General features: G+C 43.7%; 1 protein-coding gene across 1 annotated transcript; it reads left to right on the top strand.

Annotated features, from left to right (window-relative positions):
* Window positions 1–717: 717 nt before the first annotated feature.
* On the top strand, window positions 718–26,062 carry LOC139368032 (lipase maturation factor 1). The gene is made up of 11 exons (XM_071106538.1): window positions 718–953; window positions 1,267–1,576; window positions 4,209–4,219; window positions 10,182–10,330; window positions 18,138–18,203; window positions 21,341–21,508; window positions 22,041–22,221; window positions 23,464–23,617; window positions 23,974–24,157; window positions 24,719–24,831; window positions 25,290–26,062. The coding sequence occupies exons 1-11, from the start codon at window positions 746–748 to the stop codon at window positions 25,453–25,455; spliced, it is 1,710 nt and encodes a 569-aa protein (XP_070962639.1). The 5' UTR covers window positions 718–745; the 3' UTR covers window positions 25,456–26,062.
* Window positions 26,063–26,293: the final 231 nt, after the last annotated feature.

Genomic DNA, 26,293 nt, shown 5'->3' with positions numbered 1-26,293 from the left:
GAAGCTTGGTTCTGTAAGATACACCATAAGAGCTTGGATCCCCAAACCACTGAAGTGTAAGAATTGTAAAGGATTTGGCCATGTTTCAAGTGTGTGCAGACGAACAGAGTATACTGAAGAAAGTTGTGTAGAAGGACGACGGTGTAGACTATTTTTGTTATTGTTGAAAACGAGTGAAGATATGATGGTGAATACACCACAGCCTGTAGTAAATGTTTGCTGCCAGACAAAAGATACCCTGTGTTAAGGTGGATTTTGTTGTGTTCATTGGGACTCAAGGATTTTGAATCTGAAGACTTGCAAGGGGTACGTACTGGCGCCAGAAGACCTGCTCTCCCAGGTTCCCCTTGAGTCTGTGTAGGGATCTGATCATTGTTTTTATTATTTTTTATTATTGGTAGTTCAGTTTTTTGGGGAATCCTGACTCCATCCTGCATAGTTGGTGGCGGGATGCACTTTCAATTGTGTGATCGCCAATATACCATAGAAGAAGAAGGCCCACCAATCATACGATTTTGCAAGACAAATCTGCTGTTCAAGGGTGTTAGTCTACTGTACGTAATTTTTCGACAATTTTACAGACGTTCAAATCATCTCCCTTAACGGGTACAGCACTATGCGATATGCATTCCACGATAAGCATGTGCATTGCGCAACGCACGGATTTTTAAAAACTCAGACGCTACGTTTCTAGACACTCTTGAACGAGCCCTCTGATCACGTGCTTTTTAGAGCGTCAACCAAAATGGCGAGTCACAGTGAGAGTTCTGAAAGCACTTTGAGAAAAAGACGCGTCGAAACAAAGAAGACAACAACGACACATTCAGATGACAACACCCCAAATAATGAAGAGGACACTTGCAAAGCAAAGAAGCAAGAATTGGTTACATTGCAAACCGGGACTTACTGGCTCACTCGAATTGTGCTTCTACGTTCCATTGCTTTCATCTACTGTAAGTTCGAGTGTGATATTCTGAGAATGTAGCGAGTTATGATGCACTGGCTCCATTATAACTTAGCTTCCAGACCATTGCGTAGGCTATATTATTCTCGTCAGTTTTCATGTGTGTATTGTATGGTGGTAGTTGGAGTTAAAACCAATGTAATGTTCAAGTAGACATGGACACATCGTTCACATGACCATTTACCAAGAAACATAGCAATTGTTCTCCTGTCACATTCTTAAATGAACCAGACAGTTCGTTCTAGTACTCATAAACCTATCTTTATTCACCTCACACTTCCTCCACCTCTCTCCCCCTGTAGTCATTGCATTCACTGTTGCCTACAACCAGAACAAACAGCTGATAGGAGAGCGAGGCCTCTTGCCCTGTAAGGATTACCTTCTCAGTGTGAAGCGCTATGTGGGGGGGAAGATCGATATGTCTGCCTTCGCCTACACTCCCTCTATCCTGTGGTTCCTGGACTGGACGGACATGGATGCCAACCTGGATGGCATTGCCCTGGTGGGGATGGCGCTGTCAGGCTTTGTGTTGCTGACTGGCACTGCCAACATGATCATCATGGCCATGCTGTGGGTGCTCTACCATTCTCTCGTCAGTGTGGGGCAGATCTGGTGAGTGATGGGTTGGAAAAACACCACATGAGGTTGGTTGCACCTTAATTGGGGAGGACGGGCTCGTGGTAATGGCTGTAGCGGAATCTGTGGAACTGTATCAAATACGGCAAACACATGTGGTTGATTCCATTCCATTTGCTCCGTTCCAGCCATCATTATGCACTGTCCTCTCTTCAGCAACATCCACTGGTATACACACACACACACACACATACTGCTGTCTATGTTAAATGTTTGTGGTAGGGTGTAGTTTAGAGGTCGACCGATTAATCGGAATGGCTAATTAATTAGGGCCGATTTCAAGTTTTCATAACAATTGGAAATCAGTATTTTTGCACACCGATTTGGCCGATTTAAAAATGAAAATATATATATATTTTTTTACACCTTTATTTAACTAGGTAAGTCAGTTAAGAACACATTCTTATTTTCAATGACAGCCTAGGAACGGTGGGTCAACTGCCTTGTTCAGGGGCAGAACGACAGATTTTTACCGTGTCAGCTCAGGGATTCAATCTTGCAACCTTACAGTTAACTAGTCCAACGCTCTAACCACCTGCTTTACATTGCACTCCACGAGGAGCCTGTCTGTTACGCGAATGCAGTAAGAAGCCAAGTTAAGTTGATAGCTAGCAATAAACTTATCTTATAAAAAACAATCAATCAATCATAATCACTAGTTAACTACACATGGTTGATGATATTACTAGTTTATCTACCGTGTCCTGCGTTGCATATAATCGATGCGGTGCGCATTCTCAAAAGGACTGTCGTTGCTCCGTGTACCTAACCATAAACATCAATGCCTTTCTTAAGCAATACACAAGTATATATTTTTAAACCTGCATATTTAGTTAATATTGCCTGTTAACATGAATTTCTTTTAACTAGGGAAATGGTGTCACTTCTCTTGCAACAGAGTCAGGGTATATGCAGCAGTTTGGGCCGCCTGGCTCGTTGCGAACTGTGTGAAGACTATTTCTTCCTAACAAAGACAGCCAACTTCGCCAAACGGGGGATGATTTAACAAAAGCACATTTGCGAAAAAGCACAATCGTTGCACAAATGTACCTAACCATAAACATCAATGCCTTTCTTAAAATCAATACACAGAAGTATATATTTTTAAACCTGCATATTTAGCAAAAATAAATCCAGGTTAGCAGGCAATATTAACTAGTTGAAATTGTGTCACTTCTCTTGCGTTCATTGCACGCAGAGTCAGGGTATATGCAACCGTTTGGGCCGCCTGGCTCGTTACAAACTAATTTGCCAGAATTTTACGTAATTATGACATGACATTGAAGGTTGTGCGATGTAACAGGAATATTTAAACTTACGAATGCCACCCGTTAGATAAAATACGTAACGGTTCCGTATTTCACTGAAAGAATAAATGTCTTGTTTTCGAGATGATAGTTTCCGGATTCGACCATATTAATGACCTAAGGCTCGTATTTCTGTGTTATTATGTTATAATTAAGTCTATGATTTGATAGAGTAGTCTGTCTGAGTGGTGGTAGGCAGCAGCAGGCTCGTAAGCATTCATTCAAACAGCACTTTCGTGCGTTTTACCTGCAGCTCTTCGTAATGCTTCAAGCATTGATCTGTTTATGACTTCAAGCCTATCAACTCCTGAGACTAGGCTGGTGTCACCGACGTGAAATGGCTAGCTAGTTAGCGGGGTGCGCGCTAATAGCATTTCAAATTCCTATAATAACTCATGTTAAAAGGAACCACCAGCTTTCATATGTTCTCATGTTCTGAGCAAGGAACTGAAACGTTAGCTTTCTTACATGGCAAATATTGCACTTTTACTTCTCCAACACTTTTTTTTGTTGCATTATTTAAACCAAATTGAACATGTTTCATTATTTATTTGAGGCTAAATTGATTTTATTGATGTATTATATTAAGTTAAAATAAGTGTTCATTCAGTATTGTTGAAATTGTTGTTATTACAAATACATTTATAAAAATCGTCCGATTAATCGTTATCGGCGTTGAAAAATCATAATTGGTCGACCTCTAGTGTAGTTTACAGGGTTGTGTCTGGGGCAGTAGTGAGTGAGTGAGAGAACATGTTGATGGGGCATCTGTGTTATGGCTCGAAGATAGGTCAGTCTCAATCTTTGGGAGGGATGGACTGTACAACGGTGAGAGACAGACAAAACACATGACCGTTTTCCCTCATTCTCTCAGCTCTGTTGAAGTTCTTTGTGTCTCTGAAGAATAAGATGAAGAGGGTAGACAATTCCTGAAGACATTTTCAAAATTGTTCACCATCTGCTTCTTATGTTCTGAATGAAAAATGTGGATTTGGAGACATCAAGGCCATCATGACAACAGTGATTCAGTTAGCTGATTAGGCTTAAAGGGATCATTATTGGTATGTCCTGCTTTTTAGTCCAGTGTGTTTTAATAGGAATAAGTCAATTTATTTATCAACACTATTCAGTTTTCATCTTTCTAAACTTCTGACGCATGTCATTTGATATGTACGATTGTGGGTACAGTATTGCAATTTTTGGTAAGTGCTTGGTACAGAATGTAGGTTAGGCCAACTCTCTAATCTGATCAAAATATCTATTTTTAAGCTGATCTATTTTATTTTTTCCTCTCCTTACAGGTATTCGTTTGGTAAGTTAACTGCTTACGTTCAATTACATTTGTAAGACTACAACATCCATCTGGGACCGGTTCCCCGATAGCGATGGAACTTAGGCTTGTGTTATTTTTTTTGTATTTTCTACATTGTAGAATAATAATGAAGACATCAAAACTATGAAATAACACATGGAATCATGTAGTTATCAAAAACGTGTTAAAACAAATGCAAAAATATTTTATATTGTTCAAAGTAGCCACCCTTTGCCTTTTACAGCTTTGCACACTCTTGGCATTCTCCAGCATCACTTGGGATACTTTTCCAACTGTCTTGAAGGAGTTCCCACATATGCCAATCACTTGTTGGCTGCTTTTCCTTCACTCTGCGGTTGGGTTGAGGTCAGGTGATTGTGGCGGCCAGGTCATCTGATTCAGCACTCCATCACTCTCCTTTTTGGTCAAATAGCCCTTACACAGCCTGGAGGTGTGTTGGGTCATTGTCCTGTTGAAAACAAATGATACTCCCACTAAGCGCAAACCAGATGGGATGGTGTTTCACTGCAGAATGCTGTGGTAGCTATGCTGGTTAAGTGTGCCTTGAATTCTAAATAAATCACAGTGTCACCAGCAAAGCACCATCACACCACCTCCATGTTTTACGGTGGGAACCACACATGCGGAGATCATCTGTTCACCTACTCTGCGTTTCACAAAAACACAGTGGTTGGATCCAAAAATCTCACATTTGGACTCATCAGACCAAAGGAGATATTTCCACCGGTCTAATATCCATTGCTTGTGTTTCTTGGCCCAAGCAAGTCTTCTTATTATTGGTGTACTTTTAATAGTGGTTTCTTTGCAGCCTTCAATAGATCATGAAGGCTTGATTCACGCAGTCTTCTCTGAACAGTTGATGTTGACGTGTCTGTTACTTGAACTCCATGAAGCATTTATTTGGGCTGCAATTTCTCAGGCTGGCAACTGTAATGAATTTATCCTCTGCAGCACAGGTAACTCTGGGTCTTCCTTTCCTGTGGCGGTCCTCATGAGAGCCAGTTTCATCACAGTGCTTGAAGGTTTTTGCGACTGCACTTGAAGAAACTTTCAAAGTTCTTGAAATGTTCCGCATTGACAGACCTTCATGTCTTAAAGTAATGATGGACTGTCGTTTCTTTTTGCTTATTTGAGCTGTTCTTTCCATAATATGGACTTGGTCTTACCAATTAAGGGTATATTATGTATACCATCCTATCTTGTCACAACACAACTAATTGGCTCAAACGCATTGAGGACAGAAATTCCACAAATTAACTTTCAACAAGGCACACCTGTTAATTGAAATGCATTCCATCTGACTACTTCATGAAGCTGGTTGAGAGCTTTGCACACTCTTCGCATTCTATCATCAAGGCAAAGGTTGGCTACTTTGATGAATCTCAATAAAATATATTTTGATTAGTTTAACACTTTTTTTGATAACATGGAATCAAGGAGTTATTTCATAGTTTTGATGTCTTCACTATTATTCTACAATGTACAAATAAAACCCCTTGAATGAGTAGGTTTGTCCCAACTTTTGACTTGTTCTGTTACATTTTTTTTTGTACCCGTTCTCCCCATTTTTGTGAAATGCAATTGGTAGTTAGTCTTGTCCCATCATTGCAACTCCCGTACGGACTCAGGAGAGACAAAGGTTGTGAGCCATGCGTCCTCCAAAACACGACCCTGCCTAGCCGCACTGCTTCTTGACACACTGCTTGCTTAACCCGGAAGCCAGCCACACCAATGTGTCGGAGGAAACACTGTCCAGCTGGCGATCGTGTTAGCGTGCATGCGCCCGGCCCACCACAGAATTCGCTAGAACTCGAAGGGACAAGGACTTCCTGGCTGCCCAAACCCTCCCCTTACCCGGACGACACTGGGCCAATCGTCAATACTGATAGGATTGCAAGAAAGTCAGCACTGCTCTCGGATCAGCTTTCTCCATTTGAATCATACCTTTTTAATAGGAATGGTTCCACAATACTCGGCTCCTAGACTTAGCGAGATTATCTCCTATGTATTATGGCTGCAAATATTGAGGCAGCTCGGCTAATGGCTATCCCATAATAGTGCACAAAATCAGATTTGGCACAGGTAATTTGGCAAGCCAATGCTAACTAAAGTTAGCGCAATGACTGGAAGTCTATGGGTATCTGTTAGCATGGAAGGCCATGTGTTTAGCATGCTAGCTGATACCCATAGACTTCCAGTCATTGTGCTAATATTAGTTAGCAAATGCACCAGCGCTTGTTATCAAATCAAATCAAATTTTATTTGTCACATACACATGGTTAGCAGATGTTAATGCGAGTGTAGCGAAATGCTTGTGCTTCTAGTTCCGACAATGCAGTAATAACCAACAAGTAATCTAACTAACAATTCCAAAACTACTGTCTTGTATACAGTGTAAGGGGATAAAGAATATGTACATAAGGATATATGAATGAGTGATGGTACAGAGCAGCATAGGCAAGATACAGTAGATGGTATCGAGTACAGTATATACATATGAGATGAGTATGTAAACAAAGTGGCATAGTTAGTGGCTAGTGATATATTTACATAATTTCCCATCAATTCCCATTATTAAAGTGGCTGGAGTTGAGTCAGTGTCAGTGTGTTGGCAGCAGCCACTCAATGTTAGTGGTGGCTGTTTAACAGTCTGCAACTGTCTTCAAACTGCATGCAGACTGCATGCAGAGACCCCATCCCTGGGTCGCTCCTCTTTTCAGTTTGCTGCAGCGACTGGAACGAGCTGCAAAAAACACTCATACTTAATTGTTTCATCTCCATCTCTTCAGTCATAGACTCAATCATGGACACTTACTGACAGTTGTGATTGCTTCGCGTGATGTATTGTTGTCTCTACCTTCTTGCCCTTTGTGCTGTTGTCTGTGCCTATTGTTTGTACCATGTTTTGTGCTGCTGCAATGTTGTGCTTTTTTAAATTTTTATCCCTGCTCCTTCCCTGCAGGAGGCCTTTAGCCAGGCCGTTATTGTAAATAAGAATTTGTTCTTAACTGACTTGCCTCGTTAAAAAAAGAAGAGACAAATGGTATCCACGAGTTCATCGAACTCTGGGGAAGTAAATAAAGGACCTTGTTGTCAAAACCCCAAAATATCCCTTTAAAATTAATTGATTTCAAAATGATTGAAATAGATAGGCCCATGTAGCCTATCCTGTATTTATTTTGTTTATGCAGTCATCTCTAGTTTTTATTTGAAATATCTTTCTGTCCTTCACTTATTTGTAACAGTTGCAAAGACACTGGCAACTGTGAAGGCCTATTTGCAGTCAACAATTAATTATATTATCGGCAGTCACAGAGAAACATATAAACAGCTTGATTCTATGTTTATAGGAGGTCTTCTGTGTATAAAGTGACGCAGAAAGGCAAAAAAAGCACCTCTAACGACACATTTAGCTGTCCGACAAGTGGTCTGAGGCAGCCGGGAAATAACAAGTAGGTCTTGCGTAACTGGTTTTGTGAAACTGCTCAGATTTAATGATGCTCGAAGGTTCTAACGATGAATCAAATCAAATTCTATTGGTCACATGCACATGGTTAGCAGGTGATATTGCAAGTGTTCGCGAAATGCTCGTGCTTCTAGTTCTGACAGTGCAGTAATATCTAACAAGTAATCAAACAATTCCACAACTACCTTATACACACGTGTGAAGGGATGAATAATAATACGTACATATAAATATATGGATGAGCGATGGCCGAGCACCATAGGCAAGATGCAGTATATACATATGAGATGAGTATTGTAAGATATGTAAACATTATTAAAGTGGCATTATTTAAAATGCCTAGGGATCCATTTATTAAAGTGGCCAATGAATGGAGTCTGTATGTAGGCAGCAGCCTTTGTGTTAGTGATGGCTGTTTAACATTCTGATGGCCTTGTGATAGAAGCTGTTAAAAAAAAAAAAAACTTAGCCTTACCATGCTTTTGAGAAACCTGGACCTAAGATTTGTAACGGCCTGCTCTTTGTCACTCTACAACCTAGCCCTTATCTAACCTTCCCACAAACACCACTGAGCCCTTGTTATCCCCTTTGATGAAGCGATCACATTCAGCTCAGATGTGTTAATATGATCTGGGTCATAGTCAGAGGTTTGGGATGATTACATTTCAATACATAATCTCATCATCGCTCTGGCGATGGTCATCAACACTCGGCTGACATGGTTTAATGCCCCTAACTAGTCTCTCTTGGCAAGTTGGCCTATTGGCATAGAGATCAGAGTCAGTGTATCATGCCACCCAAAACCCCATTATCCTCAGACCTCAGTAAACATCTGGCCCTGGATGGGCCTGTCTGTATTCAAAATGTGTCTCAGAGTAGGAGCGCTGATATAGGATCAGTTTTGCCTTTTACAGTAGATCATAATGAATATTATTATATGCACAGAGAGCACCTAATCCAAGATCAGCACTGCCCAGGGTTAGCAGATGTGGCTGGTTCAGCTTCAGCTGGTCTTTTGTTGCCTCAGCAGGATTCCTCACTTTGTCATCACGATAACTCAATTCAATCAGACTTGAGTCCAATTTAATCACTGCAGGGCTGAGTGTAAGTAGTTCTGGATGTAGGGCGCTAGTTCAGATAAGAACCCAGATCAATTTGACCTCACTGATTGGTTAATGACACTTTGGAGTGAAAGACTCCAGTCGGATGTCTGTGGTCATGTTTTGGGGTCTTATTTTCCCTTTCTCCTTTCTTTTACCCTCGCTCATTATACAGATGACTCGTTTATCAAAGAAATCTAACACTGTAGAGATGGTGTTAAATTAAAACAAAACCAAGAATAAATGTATTTCCTCCTTCTTTAGTCCTAAGACTGTTCAACTACATACTGTACTCTGTGTCCCTCTATCTCTCTTTCTCTTCATCTTTGTCATTATCTCTGTTTGCATGTCCACTGGGCGAAGGCTACAAAGACTGCCTTTGTTAGGAGGGGCGAACAGGCCAACAGCTGCACAGATCACACTGGATCTCTCTGAGGAGAGACGGGAGCAGGTGGGCCTTCACTGGGAGCCCTCTGCTGCATTCACATCAGGCCAGTCTGTGGAATTAGATTGACTGACGTGTTTGTATTATACATGGGTGCGTGGACACTCGCACACCCATGACGGCACACGTGCACTACCTCTGAACCGTTTCACTTTACATTTATGAACAAGCCTGCAGTGATTGGCCATCGGGACATATGCACATAGCAAGAGGAGGTTATCTGTGGTCATCATTGTAGAATGACAGATAGAGATCGTTCCAGAACAGTGATGTTTGCATAGACAGACCGATAACTGGCCCTAATTCACTTATACAATTACAGCTGTCCATATTTTGGTTATTCAAAGCATCCCCGGCTGCTCTTCTTGCTTTGACTGTAAGTAATGCTTCAGAATGGTGAGGGCAGCTCCTTGAGTATTTAAACAAAAAAAAAACATGCAAAGTGACATGCACAAGGGGAATGAGCTTTCTTTTTTTGTTGCTATCCACTTAACTCCCCAGCCTTAACTTTTTGACTTTCCCTACTTCATCACAGATGTGGTAACTGAGTAGCTCCCCTGATGCATGTATCCATGCAGCATTCACATGCTGAGAGATGTGGTCACACTTGTCCTTTAGCAGTCGCCTTTGCTCTCCATATATCCCACGTCTTCATCTCTCCTGCCCCTTAGTCATCTCATTCCATATCATGGTCCCTCTTATTATCCATCCTTACTCAAACACTTGGACTGTCACTCTATATTCTCCCCACATCTGCTTGACTATTCGTCATGCCCCTGTCCTTTTTCTGAAACCCCTGTCTCCTGTTCTCCATCTGCCTGGCGTCCTTTCTCTGAACGTTTGCTCTGTCTCTCTCGCTCTCTCTGTTTCTCCTCCCCTGTTTCTCTGTCTCTCTCTCCCGTTTCCTCTCACTTCTCCCTCTGTCTTCAGGTTGGGAAAGTCAGTTGTTGGAGACAGGCTTCTTGGGGATCTTCCTGTGTCCTGTGTGGAGTCTGTCCCAGGTGCCCCCTCGCTGCCCCCCCTCGCTAATCTCCATCTGGACCTTCCGCTGGCTCATCGTTCGCATCATGCTTGGCGCTGTGAGTGACACACACACACACACACACACACATCTATCACACTGACACGGAATTCACCTCATAGTCTGTGGAAGAAAACAGGTGGAATTTTCCTGTGTTTATAAGAAAAGTGTTTACTGGGCTTAGACTCTTCTCTATGGTCAAAACAAAACACCATCCCTAAGAAAAACAGACGTTTTAAATGCAAATATGGAACCAGTCAGTCAGGCAACTTGTCTCTCTTTTATGGTTTAGTGGAGAGGGAACACCCAACCCAACACTGTTGTCTTTTAAAACGTGGGGGTTGGAACCTGCCACAATGCCCAAAGTGTTTTTTCAATTAGGCCCATAAAGAGGACGGAGCAACGAGGGAGCTATATGTTCATTCAGCTTACCCCAGTGCCAAGAGTATGATTGACTTTAAGTGCTTACAACTGTACAAGACCCTCTTGTCATTTCCCCTAGACACAAAGTCATTACAACACATTTATTCAAAACAGAAAAGCACTTTAGGTCCCCTCAGACACGACTGAGGCTTAACCAATAAGCAGCTTTTTAATCACGGGGTAATCATGATTTTTATTGTGGTCGGGGCAGCTAGGTTACATTTTTTTTCTCTAAACGATATGCTTTCAATTAGAAAATTGACTCAGTGTGATTTTTGGATGACATTAGGTTTAACTTTTTTAAAGCTTTTTAGGAAATTCTTGTCATGTCTTAAGTTCCTTAGATTGACACTGGCAGTGTAAATACAAAGCATTATACATCTGTTAAAAAAGCCATGCTACATTCACTCAGTGTTTGTCATGTAAGTGTTGGCTAGACTAGGTCAAGGTAATCTATCCCTTGGTCTGTGGTTGACCACTGTAAGAGTGCTATTGAGAACCCCTTTAAGTGAAGGGGACGTAGCCAGTAAACTTGGAAGGGACCCTAAAGGAGGAAATCTTTGTCCTGACTGGTTTCATGTTCGGATTCTGAAAGCATCAGTTTATGACCCAATTCAATGATTTTATTTCTCAATGTCCACTTTCTGTTTTTATCCAATCTTGATTTGCGTATGCTGTCAGATTATGTCAAAATTGTTGAATAACGGTGCTATTGAGGACATCAAATTTTCTGCTTTGCTAATTTCCCTCAGCAGATTCATCTAAACAGATTCTCTCTTTTGAGTGACTTTACAAGTCAGGCCCTTCTTCACATGTTAAAAATATCCTTTCTGGCAGCCCACTTCTTTCTCTTACCCTGTTCCTCAATGGTTCCTCTGCTTTTGCTTTTCTGACCTAAGCTGCGTGTGCATACACACCTCCTTTCATTATCCAGGCTGTTAGCATCAGAGGGTAAGTTCAGGCGGTTTGCTAAGTGGTGCTAATGGGATCTGATTCACAGGGCAGTGTCAGAGTTTAAGCTGTGAAATACAATCATGGTAATCAGGGTGCTGGTGTGGTGCCCCATGATTGGGTGTGGTAGAGGTTAGACCTTGCCAGTAAACTAGCTGTCTCACAGCCTTTGCACGAGGTACCACATCTCACACTCCTGCAGGAGGAACGGTAGGCCTAGTAGAAAGAGTGCACCAGGTCATGATGGAGAGCATCTCCCCATGCTCCTGTTTTTGAAGAAGTCCAGTAAAACCATAATACAGTAAAGTGCTTGTCTGGTTGGACTGTATCATTCCCCTTTGGGGGGGATCACTTTGCGAGGAAGTGTCTCCTGCAGGCTGTTTGTTGGTTTGGCCTGTATCCATGTTGTTTAGTTTTGAGGTTGGCCCTGGCCCCAATTGGCCTCGGAGTTCTCTATTGTCTCGAAGACTGTTGATGGGACTTGGGACATTGTTGGTAGGGGGAGCTACGCATAAAACAATCATTGTTTTCCACTATTGGTAATTACCGATGGTGAGAGGTCAACGTAGCATAAAAGGTTGACACAGAATAAAAAGACTCACTGTAATGTAGTTGATTGCATCCTGCGTAGAAACATGTTAATGTTTGAAGGTTTCTGGGAGTGTTTAACGCCTTCCTGTTTAGGCGGTTGGCAGGGGCATCGAGGCGTACCTTTAGGCAGCTGGCAGGGGTGATCGGATTTAGGACGTCCCTTGGCCCCTCTCTCTGGTCAAGCCCAGAGCCACGTCACTCTTTTTCATTTGCTGTAGTCAGAATGAACCCCTGACGCCAAATGAAAGTTTTCTCTTTTTGGGGGAGAGAGAAATATACTACATGTAAGTATATAGGCTTTTTCCCTTTGTAGGGAAATGAATGCTGGCTTGATCCAGTGTGCAACTGGTTACTGACTGTCTTTGGATGTCAATGGCTGCCAGTGGGAGAAAGTGGTGTTGATTGTTTCTGTGGTTCTTACACTGATGATTGGTTATCACTGAGTGAATTCCGTTTTTTGGAAGTATCATCACTGTAGGAAGCATAGTAAAAGAAAATCGAAACCAAACCCCTAACCCAATCGTCTTTCTTGTATGTGACAGTTATCAGCCGTACAGTACATACATACATTACCGTATCATGTCGTCTAGCAGGGAGTCTGTCTGTTTTTACGACTGTCCCGGGTCGACCTGCTTTTTCTAGGTCTGGGTAGTGCTAATGACATCCTCAGGGCCTGCTTACCTCAGCCTGCCCAGCCTCTCTCTCTACTCTCTCTCTACTCAGTCCCTGACTTACAGGCTTCCAAACCAGCCACGACATTTTCACCACTCACTCTCCTTGCCACCATACCCTACTTTTATTGTCGGGAGTCTGCATAAATCTCTGCGCGGCACCCAAACAGGAAATATACGGACTTGCTCGTTGTCGTTTGCACATTTGCGAAGGGCTCCAGCCAACGTGCACCTGGAGTTCTGTGGTTCGGTGTGGATGGATGGAGCCCAGTGCTGTGGAACAAAACGCTCAAATGGTGTTTTATTGGAGTCGCATGCATCGACTCAATTTGTCATGGCCAGGATTTTCTTTTAATGGTGGCTGACAAATTTCATGGGATAATGGCTGCCTGCAACCAACCACTCACTGTTTTTATGCCTGTTGACAAAGTAGAACTATTCTCATATTTTCTGTTGTGGTGTTAACACAAAGCACTACTTCAGTGACAACTGAATATCGTTAAAGGCCTTTCCGTTAAACGATTGTCAAAATGGCCTCCCTAATAACTTTGCAGTCGCACCACCTAGGTTCTCTGGAGAAAGGGAAACTGGCCTACTCCGTGGCCTGAATATGGTACAATGGGAATTGTAGTTGATTATACGTGGCCAAGACAGACTAGTGCTTTAAGCTGTTGTGTACATTTTGATTCTGGGTTTTTCCCTCTATACATGTGTCGTATGAAGATTCTTTCCCATGCTCTTTCATTTCGAAGGGCAGTTTTGATATAGTTTCCTGCAGAAATCATAATACCTTATATCGAACGTTACGGTTTGCCAATCCAAGGCATCCAAGGCCGTCTTCCAGTCTGTGTCATTCAACCCCTGGCTTAAACTGCAGTTGATGTTGCATGGCAGTGAGTTATTACCCCGTAAGAACTGTTAATATTCTCCAAGTCTTTAATTCTTCTCTTTTGGCTCTGTGTTGGAGGAATAGAACGCAACACAGAACAACACTATTATTCATGTACACCAGAAGCACATCTGCTAGCACTTAAATATAATATTCATAATGTCCCTCCGTCGCTGCAGGTAGTAAACAATCCTGTTTGAAATGGCATTAGGACAGCAGGCGAGTGGCATAAACAGACAACTACATTTATCCTGGTTAAGTTTATAGCCCAGCTGATAGATGGAGGGGGGATCATTTTCAAATGAATGGAATCACATTTTTCAAGAGAAAGTACATTCCCGGCGCGCTTATTAGATTATCTGTAATGTTGTAGATGCAAGAATGCTCGCTGATAAATAGCAAAAGTAACCTATGAATTAGGCGTCCACCGTCAGCGAGCGCAGCTACCCCTCCCCGTGTCCCTCCAAACCTCTCTCCCTGCTCCCCCAGGGATATATCAGCCTGCAATATAGACCCTGATTTCACCAATCAGCGTGCATGAGACCATTGAGGAGAGAACCTATGCTCTGACTGAGCCGTGTGTGTGGCTGCAGGCACTGGTAACTGCATTGGTTCATAGGTTTGTGCAAAGAGCAGATAGAGGTGTGGCTTTGAGTTCTCTGGGGCATCCAAAGAGGAAACAAGTCGGAAAACAAGTGAAGACTACTTCTCCCCCTTGACTGTTTTCTGAGTCAGTCGTAATGTTCTGAAGCTCATTTGAAAGTAATGGATCGCTAACCAGCTTTTAATTCCATTTTTCTCGCTTGTCTTTTATCAGTGCTGCTTTTTATTTCCTAGAATTGGAGATTAAATCCGAGCCAGATAGCTTAGTCACAGCCCACATCAGCTGTTGTCCTTCCTCATTTTTCTCTTAATTTTGTTCATGCTTCGTTTAATATGATTACGCACATTAAATCCAGCTTCATATCCGTCAATGCATCCCTCTCTCGCTCAACAGAAATCCCTCGCTCTCTCGGGTCATTCAGTTGCTTTGGTAGAGTCAGAGAATTTGAATACTCATTTTTAGCAGACGCTGTTATCCAGAGCGACTTACAGTAAGTAGTGAGTGCAGACGTTTTCATACTGGTCCCCCGTGGGAATCGAACCCACAATCCATGCTACACCAACTGAGCCACACAGGACACGATACCAGTCTTAAGAAACCAGTCTCTTATTGTTTTGTTTGTGAATATCATGGAGGCCTTTGTATGTATGTATGTGTGTGTGTGTGTGTGTGTGTGTGTGTTATACATACATACATACATACATACAGTGGGGCAAAAAAGTATTTAGTCAGCCACCAATTGAGCAAGTTCTCCCACTTAAAAAGATGAGAGAGGCCTGTAATTTTCATCATAGGTACACTTCAACTATGACAGACAAAATGAGGGAAAAAAATCCAGAAAATCACATTGTAGGATTTTTAATGAATTTATTTGCAAATTATGGTGGAAAATAAGTATTTGGTCACCTACAAACAAGCAAGATTTCTGGCTCTCACAGACCTGTAACTTCTTCTTCAAGAGGCTTCTCTGGCCTCCACTCGTTACCTGTATTAATGGCACCTGTTGGAACTTGTTATCAGTATAAAAGATACCTGTACACAACCTCAAACAGTCACACTCCACTGTGGCCAAGACCAAAGAGCTGTCAAAGGACATCAGAAACAAAATTGTAGACCTGCACCAGGCTGGGAAGACTGAATCTTCAATAGGTAAATAGCTTGGTTTGAAGAAATCAACTGAGGGAGCAATTATTAGGAAATGGAAGACATACAAGACCACTGATAATCTCCCTCGATCTGGGGCTCCACGCAAGATCTCACCCCGTGGGGTCAAAATTATCACAAGAACGGTGAGCAAAAATCTCAGAACTACACGGGGGGACCTAGTGAATGACCTGCAGAGAGCTGGGACCAAAGTAACAAAGCCTACCATCAGTAACACACTACGCCGCCAGGGACTCAAATCCTGCAGTGCCAGACGTGTCCCCCTGCTTAAGCCAGTACATGTCCAGGCCCATCTGAAGTTTGCTAGATAGCATTTGGATGATACAGAAGAAGATTGGGAGAATGTCATATGGTCAGATGAAACCAAAATATAATTTTGTCGTGTTTGGAGGACAAAGAATGCCGAGTTGCATCCAAAGAACACCATACCTACTGTGAAGCATGGGGGTGGAAACATCATGCTTTGAGGCTGTTTTTCTGCAAAGGGACCAGGACGACTGATCCGTGTAAAGGAAAGAATGAATGGGGCCATGTATCGTGAGATTTTGAGTGAAAACCTCCTTCCATCAGCAAGGGCATTGAAGATGAAACGTGGCTGGGTCTTTCAGCATGACAATGATCTGGAGATCTGCATGGAAGAATGGGCCAAAATACCAGCAACATTGTGTGAAAACCTTGTGAAGACTTACAGAAAACGTTTGACCTCTGTCATTGCCAACAAAGGGTATATACCAAAGTATTGAGAAACTTTTGTTATTGACCAAATACTTATTTTCCACCATAATTTGCAAATAAATTCATTAAAAATCCTACAATGTGATGTTCTCTTTGGCCTGAACGCCAAGCGTCACATCTGGGGTTATCCTGCCACCATCCTTACGGTGAAGCATGGTGGTGGCAGCATCATGCTGTGGGGATGTTTTTCAGTCAGGATCGAGGAAAAGATGAATGGAGCAAAGTAAAGAGTGATCCTTGATTTAAAAAGAAACTGCTCCAGACCTCAGACTGGGGCGACGGTTCACCTTCCAACAACCCTAAGCACACAGCCAAGACAACGGAGTGGCTTCGGGACAAGTGAATGTTCTTGAGTGGCCCCGCCAGAGCCTGAATTTGAACCTGAATGAACATCTCTGGAGAGACCTGAAAAATAGCTGTGCAGCAACGCTCCCCATCCAACCTGACAGAGCTTGAGGATCTGCAGAGAAGAATAGGAGAAACTCCCAAATACAGGTGTGCCAAGCTTGTAGCGTCATATCCAAGAAGACTCGAGGCTGTAATCACTGCAAAGGTGCTTCAACAAAGTACTGAGTAAAGAGTCTGAATACTTATGTAAATGTCATTTTTCACTGTTTATTTTTTATAAATTGGCAAACCTTTCTAAAAACCAGTTTTTGCTTTGTCATTATGGGGTGTTGTGTGTAGATTTGAGAAGGGGAATCAATTTTAGAATAAGGCTGTAACTTAACAAAATGTGGAAAAAGTTGAATTCTTTCCGAATGTATATTATTAATTTTGATTGACACCATGTGCCTTAACACTAAGCTTAGAACGAAGAGTAGTATATTAGAAACGACTACAGACCCACAGAGCTGCTACTAGGAGCTGTTCAAGTGGACAAGACACAGTAGAGTTACTGAGCTCCTCTATGGCCTTGTCTTCATCTAGCCAGCGACATAAACACACACACACAGTGATGGTGTGACCTGTGATGTAAAGTCCCGTTGTACCTCAACAGACGCATAGCGGAATGAATGAAAGTGGAAATTATATTGCAGTAATTAAATCTTCCTTTCCTCTCCTCTTTGCAATACAACAAACGTCCTCTTTATTTGTACAGGCAGACAATACTGCAACTTATACCAGGCTTGAATGGAGACAGTTTATTCAATCACAACAAATAGATTTTTGCCTTGGCTGTATACGAATGTTTATTCTGCCAGAATTGACGAGCAGAAAGAGTCTTTATGCAACAAACAGGTTGTTTTACATGATACTTGTTTTGAGTGCCTCTGTGTGAGTAGCTATGCTCTCACCATTAGCTAGCCATTAGCGATTCAGAGTTAACCGCTAACTAGCGTGCTAGTGCTAGCTAGGTACCAACAGAAGTAATATGCTACTTTGGCCATCATGAGGGAGATTAGTTGAATATGGAGTCACTCTTATCTAATGTACATACAAACTGTATCATACCAACCCACATCTTTTAATCCTTCAGAATTGTGATTGTTAGCACACCACCCTACTGTCATGGTTCATATTGAATGATCACTGATTTATATGGTGTATTGACATGGTAGTCGGCCTGAAGTTCTGGTTTCATGGTAATTTAGATGTTAAATTAGATACAAAATGTACAGATTTTAATACAGACTGTTGGTCAATTGGAGCAGGACATGTCATTTCTGTATGTCCCAATGATATGCTCTCCACAAACCTCACAAACTAACACACCTGGACAGAACCACTGGCCAAGGGGCTGGTGAAGTTGGAGGGTCCCATTTTTAAGTCTGCACCATGAAAATGTCACCTTGAGTTGAGCTGAATGATTGACATGTCGTTGTCTTCTCTACAGGGGCTGATAAAGATCAGAGGGGACCGCTGCTGGAGGGACCTGACGTGCATGGACTACCACTACGAGGTGCGTGTGCGTTCAGTGCAATACAGTTCCTTCAATCCTTGTCAGCAGTGCTTGTTGGCATCTGGTCGTCACGGCTTTCCCCTGGCCTGTGCTGTCATGCTGAGAGAACAGGCCTTGGCACATGATCCTTATCAATCGCCTGCTGTCCCAAACAGAGTTAAACTAATCACTTTATTATCTCTTCCTGTGCCACACCGTTGGATGGAGTGCTGCTCCTGTCTGGCTGGCCGTGGACACACCAGTGCTTCCCCAAGCTAGATATTCTCCTTAGGCGGAGCTCCCCAGGCTAAACAATAAGCTTACACATAGACCTAAAAGTTCAATTGAAACTGAGGCAATGGTTTAAGTCTTGGTCCTGGATAAGAAATACTACTTCTGTTTACTTAATGTGTGACGATACATTTCTTAGCATATGATAGGACATTGGGAGCCACTGTCTGCCACAACGGCTGCTAGACAAGCCTCATGTTGGGTTTTCTCCATAGGAAGGGAGAACACAGCTGTGTCATCTCCAGGCTATAACCCACACAGCTGGGAGATGAGACGGCATGGAGCATTTTGTCTAATGACAGAGACCAGGAATACACCACGTCTCCCTGGAGTCTGACTGACTATGGCTTTTTATGGCCTTGAAAAAGTCCCTGAACGGTCTACTGTCCTTAGGCTGGACTGTACTGATGCATACATACTGTACTGACATGCTCTGTCTGGGTAGAACTTACTCTCAGATTTAGGATCAGCTTCCCCTCACCAAATCCCTAACCTTAACCATCAAGGGGACGACACATTAAACTGACCTGGTCAGGGGCGACTTCATCCCACTATTGACACCAGGAATCTCTCTTCCTTGTATAGTAGGTTAACTTCACTGTACAGGTTTTAACATATGACAAACCCATTCTTAGTCTGTTAGCCCTGTCCGGCACGGCTCCTCTTTGCTCTGTTCGCCTGCTGGGTGGATTTCCCATTAAATGGGAAACATGGTTATTTTCTTCGGTCAATACGACTCCTCATTCATTTCTTTATGCCCGCCATTTTAAGAGCCTGCTTTTAGCAAGTTATAGGCCATAAAGAGTCATGATGATATAAGGAGGAGACCCGTTGAACTGATTCGAGGTTAATTAGAGTTAACTCTGTGTTCAATGGCCTAATTTGCTGCCTTGTAAGGGGGACAGACGGGGTGGGTGAAACATTGAACAGACATTAAAATGTCTTAACTGGTCAAGCATGGCTTCTAATTCGTGGCCACGATTTTCTGTTTTCTGTTCCTTATTTGAGGGTTAGTGTTTGTTTTTGTGTGTTTGTCCATGTGTTTTTAAGTGGGTAAGTGTGTCCATGTTAATTTGTGTCATGTACCTTTTGTGTCCATGTTAATTTGTCACTCCTCTACCCTATCAGTATTGTCATAATTGTTGCCTTGAAATTTTACCTCAACACTTATGTCCAAATATGCCCACAACCTCCCTTATTCCAGGCTGCTTTTGTCTTGGGGGTTCCTAGGTGAGAGGTGTGGAGGGATGCCTGGCACCTCACCATACCACCTTCCTCTCTAAACCCTGTTAACTAAAAGGGACCTCTGTCTGTGGACCATCACGCCTATCTGAGAGAGTCTGCTGAGAAACAGGGGACTCATTCAGACCCATTGAGCCTCCTGTTACAGGTCCATCAGACTACATTATGTCAGCATTGTTAAGGCCTCACGTGGAGGCTAATGGGTTTCTAGCAACAGTGGTGGTCAGCCAAGTGAACCTGTATGGATCAGAGACTAAATGAACGCCTTGTAGAATTTGACAAAAATAGTTTTAAAAATAAATAAATAAAGGAAGCATTCCAATAGTGTTTGTGTTCAACCTGGATGTCCATGTTGTTTAACTTGGGGTTATGGAATAGCATATATGGGATCCTGAAGACTGACTCTGTACCTCCATGCAGGCTAACGGGCCCATATCCCCATCTAAACATTGACCTGCCAGCTCCTAACCTGTCAACACCCCCAGGGGTAAAGCGGATTTACATTTCGCCCCCCCCACCAGCCACCTAACACCCCCTACCCCCTCTACCGGAAGCCAAGGGCGCCAGGTAAGGTTTGCCTGCCCCCCCTTGACGCTGACACACTGCTCCCTTTCAGCCTCCAATCTCTCAAAACTCACGGCAGGGCCACACAGCGCATTGCATCATGGGCAAGAAGACTGCAGAAGCTATGTGAGGCTGGCTGAGGGGGGTTGGTGGGTGTTGTTTTGTTAGTTTGTTTGCTGTATGTTTGTGGTTGCAGGCTTGGTGCCCTCGGCTGTCTGGGGGTGTGGTCTCTCTCACTCTCCAGCCCTGTCTGGTTCTGCTCTGAAAGAGCTCTCTCAGGACATGTCTAAAATAGGCAGTAGCTTGACTTAGCTCTGGAAACCTTCCTGAAGGTGTGGTGTTATAATTGTACACGTTTCCACACGCCATTCTGTCCCATGGTTTTATGCCAAAACAATGAGGGGGAACTTTTTATATATAGCTATTTTACATTTAAGATCAGCTACATTTCATGTTTGGCACAAGGTGTCATTTGGGCAGTCATTGTAGCCAGTGGGAAAGCTGGTGGGGATGTTAAGTTATACAGTATCTCCCTGCCATTCATCGCCATGCAAATGCAGTCATTGGATGGACACCATGTAAATCCATGCAAACATAGAGGTCATGCAGTGTTATGTGATGAGCTGTGCTTTCATTAGCTTATCCTTAACATTACATGCAAAAACACACCTTAAGTCATTGCCGTAGCATGAGTGTTATCTTTCGTTTGCCTCTTTCTATCCCTCTGTCATTGCTCATATTTGAGTATCGATATGGTTATTTTAAAACTGAGACAAATGGCTTTTTCCTTGACCTGGAAGTACTCATGTTGTGGTTGTGCTCTCCCTGGGTCAGTGTCTAGTCCTCTGGGTCATCCCAGTTCTGTGGTTGAGACTGGAAGGATGTGGTGGGTTAGGTGGCCCCAAAATAAGGAGTGAAGGTACTGACTCCCCTCTCTAATGCGATCTCTGGAGATGCACTGTGTGGTTATCAACAGTACAATTCTGTGGTGTGTGTGTCTGACAAACTGCCAGTGCCTGCCTGTCTCCGTCTGTCTGTTTTCATTCTGTTTCTCCCTCCAGACTCAGCCGGTGCCAAACCCCATGTCATACTATATGCACCAATCCCCATGGTGGTTCCATCGCTTCGAGGTTCTGTCCAATCACTTCATCGAGCTCATCGTCCCTCTCTTCACCTTCCTGGGGCGACGCATGTGCATGGTCAACGGGACGCTGCAGATAGTGTTCCAGGTGAGATGACAGTAGAAAGGCTAGGATTTTGGGAGGGCAACTGATCCTAGATCTGTGCCAAATAATAAGAATACCTGGAGTAGCTCTGACGTCACATTGCCACCTAGTGGAACCATTGGTGCATGACAGCAGTTTTATGGCAACTGCAGTCATCAGTTTGATGAATGGAGTGTTATTCAGAGCCAGCTATAATTGAATGAATACAGGAAATCAGGACTTTCCCCGCTGCAGCCCGCTGCACTATGATGAACTATTAGCCAAAGCAGATGATCCTCATCAGTCATATCATGCTATCTTTCTGGCAGTACCTTTTGGAGGAATCTAAATACTACTCCTCATCCTTTCTCCCCATCTACTCTCTTTCCTCCTCCTCTCGCCTCTGTTTCTCCTCCTCTCCCCTCTTTCTCATCCTCTCCCCTCTTTCTCCTCCTCTCCCCTCTTTCTCCTCCTCTCCCCTCTTTCTCCTCCTCTCCCCTCTTTCTCCTCCTCTCCTCTCTGTTTCTCCTCCTCTCCCCTCTCCTCCCACTTCTAGGTGACTCTGATAGTGAGTGGGAACCTGAGCTTCCTCAATTGGCTGACCATAATTCCCAGTTTGGCCTGTTTTGATGATGCCTCTCTGGGGTTCCTGTTCTCGTCTGGCCGAGGGGCCAAGCAAGCCGTACTGGACCTCCAGGCTGAGGAGGCAGCAGGATGGACCCCCAAACCCACCAGGGGTACCTACTAAACAGACATGATTTCTCCTAAAGTAGTTAGAGCCCACACACCATAGAAATAGATAATTCTATTTCTATCTTCATTCCCTCACAACCTACACCCCTCTCTGCCCAGACCCAACTTTACAAATGAAGTAATCGATACAGACAGGGCTATGGTATTGTGGGTATTCTCCTGGATTTCTGGTTATTTATTTTCAGCCAGTTGGCGTTAGAGGCCCTGCTATCCTTTCTGGGTGTTTTATGATTGGGACTAATGATGGCAGGCAGAGAGAGGGAGAAGAGGTATTGCATCAGCCTTCAACATGACTACCGCTCTACTGGGTAGGCCTGACTGATGTCTCTACCAGCCACACTGTGTGTGTATGGATTCCCCCTTCCCATGTGCTTGGCTTAGCTTTGTGTGTGTTTACAACCCCAAAGAGCAGTCATTGAGTGGGTCCACATGAGCACCCTCTCCACCTTCTCCACTCCCCACCCTCCAACACACACACCTGGCTGTAGGCACATCTGGAGCGGGCTAGCAGGCTATAGGGCCTTGACAGATGGTAGACAACACCAGGGTGCTGGCAGGGGGTATTAGGCATTACTAATCACACATTACCAATGTGACTGGGTGCCTAGCAGTTGGCACATGAACATAAAGGAAAGAGTTTACGATTTGGACGCGATGGGAGGAGTGTGGATTACTACTGGGACAGCTGAGGAAAGGGAGGAGGGAATGGAACGAGAGCGAGAGACAGCTGGAGATGATGTGGAAGAGGGTGATGGAGAGAGAGGCAGAGAGAAAGTGAGGAAGGAATGCCCATGTGGTGTGTTAGAGCAGGCATAGGCTCTAGCTAATTGGTCTCCCAGGAATCGCTAATGGCTTTAGTTTTATGCTGGGTAATATATCTGCTAAGTGGCCCTAACATTCTCTACCTGCACCATGGCTGCTTTTTAGAATTTTTGGGGGTCATAAAAGTCCATTATTTAAGTCAAACAACAGGTATAGTTCTGATGGATGGTTTTAACATGCGTGGGACTAGTTGACGGGTTGGCATTTCAATCCGAGACAGGTCGTGGGGATTTGGAGCTGTCAGCTCCTCCAGTTGTCAGTGGCTAAATGCCTCATGACCTCATAGGCTAAGCCCCTCTCTCTGGCTACTGCCAGAGGGATCTTGAGTTCCACAGACAGGCAGACAAATACACACACACAGGCACACACACTTCCTCTTTTTTTTCACCTCTTCTCCATCCTAGGTATGCTTTTTCGTCGAGTGGTGAATGTGGCTCTGGGCGTTCTGATTGGCTACCTGAGCGTTCCTGTAGTGCTGAACCTGCTGAGCTCCAAACAGGTGATGAACACGTCTTTTGACCCGCTCCGCATCGTCAACACCTACGGGGCCTTCGGCAGGTATCCTTCTCTTCCTCTCATTCTATTTCAACACTTTCTATATCTTTTGACCCGCTCCGCATCGTCAACACCTACGGGGCCTTCGGCAGGTATCCTTCTCTTCCTCTCATTCTATTTCAACACTTTCTATATCTTTTGACCCGCTCCGCATCGTCAACACCTACGGGGCCTTCGGCAGGTATCCTTCACCTCTTCCTCTGTCATTTTTATTTCAACACTTTCTATATCTCTCCACTTGATCAGTCCAAATTGCCACATCCTCTCATTCTATTCTTCTCTGGTCCTCTCCTTTTCTCTACTCTCTCTACTCTCTACTCTCTGCCACTCTCTGCCCCCCCCCCCCCCTCTCTGTTCAGTATCACTAAGGAGCGGACTGAGGTGATTCTGCAGGGTACTATGAATGAGGACCCTAAGGACCCAGAGGCTGTGTGGGAGGAGTACCAGTTCCTGTGTAAGCCAGGGGAGCTGACCCGACGCCCCTGCCTAATTTCCCCCTACCACTACAGGCTCGACTGGCTCATGTGGTTCGCTGCCTTCCAGGTACAGTCTGAGTCCGGGACTCAGCAAAGACCTTTGATCTACAGTACCCGGCTCCAAGTTGACATATAAGAATCAGGGATTCTGTTTCATTTGTTTTACTGTTTGTTGGTTTTGTGGGAAAATCCTGCCTTGGATGTGAGCTGACTAACTCTGTGTAAAGTCTGGACCCAGAACTACCTGCTCTGAGTAATTCCCTCTGTCAGGGCTAGCTGCCCACACTATTCTCAACTCTTGCTACAGCTCTCTCAGGTGTAGTTCTGGCCAGAGACTCGGCCGTGTGGCGCGCTGTTTTATTGTCCCCTTCTCAGGGCATAGGGTTTCCTGCTGGTTTACATCCAGAACCAAGAAAATCCCAGTCAGACATTTTGGCAAGAGAGGGAAGGTTTATGATGTTGCAGATCAGCTCAAAAGTTTGGAATGGTAGACTGCTTCAGATTGAGGGCTTTGTTCGACATGACAGTTGATCCTTCATTCAAATGTCCCCTGTTTTTCTCTCTTCTTCAGAACAACCTCTTTCTCCATGTATTTAACCCTCCTTCTCTCTTTCTCCCTCTCTCCCAGACCTATGAGCAGAGTGAGTGGGTGATCCACATAGCAGGCAGACTGTTAGCCAACGACACATCAATCCTTTCACTGATGGAATACAACCCCTTCCAGGGCAGAGACAACCCCAGGTACACTTACACTGACTAACACAGAGGAGACTGGTAGCCCTTATTTTTAAAGCCAATAAACTATGTATTCCACCACAGGATTGTCCATGATAAAAACATAAGATGGCATAAATCAGTTTGATACATACTGTGTGAGTTTATTTAGTACGTATATTTAATTTGTTTAAAATGGCCAGAAGTTGCCATTGGAGACAGCTGCATTGAAGGCGTAACCGATCTCAGCAGTGTTGTGCTGAAGCAGAGTGGAACTGGAAGGTTGTGTGTGGGTGTGTCCTGCGTTATAATACGTGCAAGCCTCACATTCTCTTAAATGAAAATATAAATAAATAAAGAATCCTTGTCCTCCAGCCCCCTCTAGTGGAATGTTTCCTCTCAATATGAAATGTCTTTGTATTCTCTCTGTCAGTCACACTAACCATTCCCCCCCCCCCCACCCCACCCCCCTCTTCCTTCCCCAGGTGGGTCCGAGGAGAACACTTCAAGTATAGGTTCACCCTGCCTGGCAGTGGTCCCCAGGGGAAATGGTGGGTGAGGAAACGTATTGGAGCCTACTTCCCCGCTGTGGATCTGGTCGCTCTCAGAGGATACTTTAAGTCCCGGAATTGGCCCCATCCTGACCTTTGACCTACCATATGACCAATCACATTAATGTATTCAATGAGCGATGGATGCCTGAGACACCGAGGTATCTCTCCCCCTTATAATTTGGGATCAAATATGCTCTGAAAGCAAACATGTTGACATGAGTACCCTGATATCGGGGAATTTGTGCCATTCTGAAAAAATTGTTAGATTATTTTGTTCCTCTGTTGCCTGTCTTCAGAATGTCATGTTGCCATCTGCTGTTTGCACTAAAGAATGACCAATCCTTCCCGTGAAAAGGGATATGCCACTCTGCCACAATAGGAGAGTTGAGGGGATGACAGTCCATGTTGGGCTCACATCGCCAGACAGACTGTACACACATTGTGTCTTTTGAAAATAAAAGGTCTATTTTGGAACAAAGCTAGAGTTTCCATGTATTTTTGCTTTTTGTTTGTTACCCCAAGCAGGTTGTCCAACTAATCTAGTGGTTTAAATCATCCACTGAAAGAGCCTGAGTCCTTCCCTCAAATAAAATGACTAGATTGACATTGCAGTGTTGTACTAAATACAAATTCCCCTAACCGTTGTATGTCTTTGTGTTATGGGGATCTGATAAGGATCCAATGAATAAATGCATAGAAAGGGATGGTTTTCATCAGTGGAATTGTATCTGTCATCGTGTGTGTGTGTGTGTTCAGCCTACAGAGTAGTGACAACCACAACAGACGAGAACCCTGTTGAGACGATACTCCTACCAGTCCTTGCATCCCACAATGCACTTTTTTCCCGGCATGTCTGTTTTAATTGTGTTCACCTCATCACCAATATCTGAGCCAGCTACACTGTTTGTTTTCCAACATAGATGGTGTATACAGTC

Source organism: Oncorhynchus clarkii, chromosome 16 (genome assembly GCF_045791955.1).
Source record: "Oncorhynchus clarkii lewisi isolate Uvic-CL-2024 chromosome 16, UVic_Ocla_1.0, whole genome shotgun sequence".
NCBI lineage: Eukaryota > Metazoa > Chordata > Actinopteri > Salmoniformes > Salmonidae > Oncorhynchus > Oncorhynchus clarkii.
This window is presented reverse-complemented; position numbering and strand designations above follow the sequence as displayed.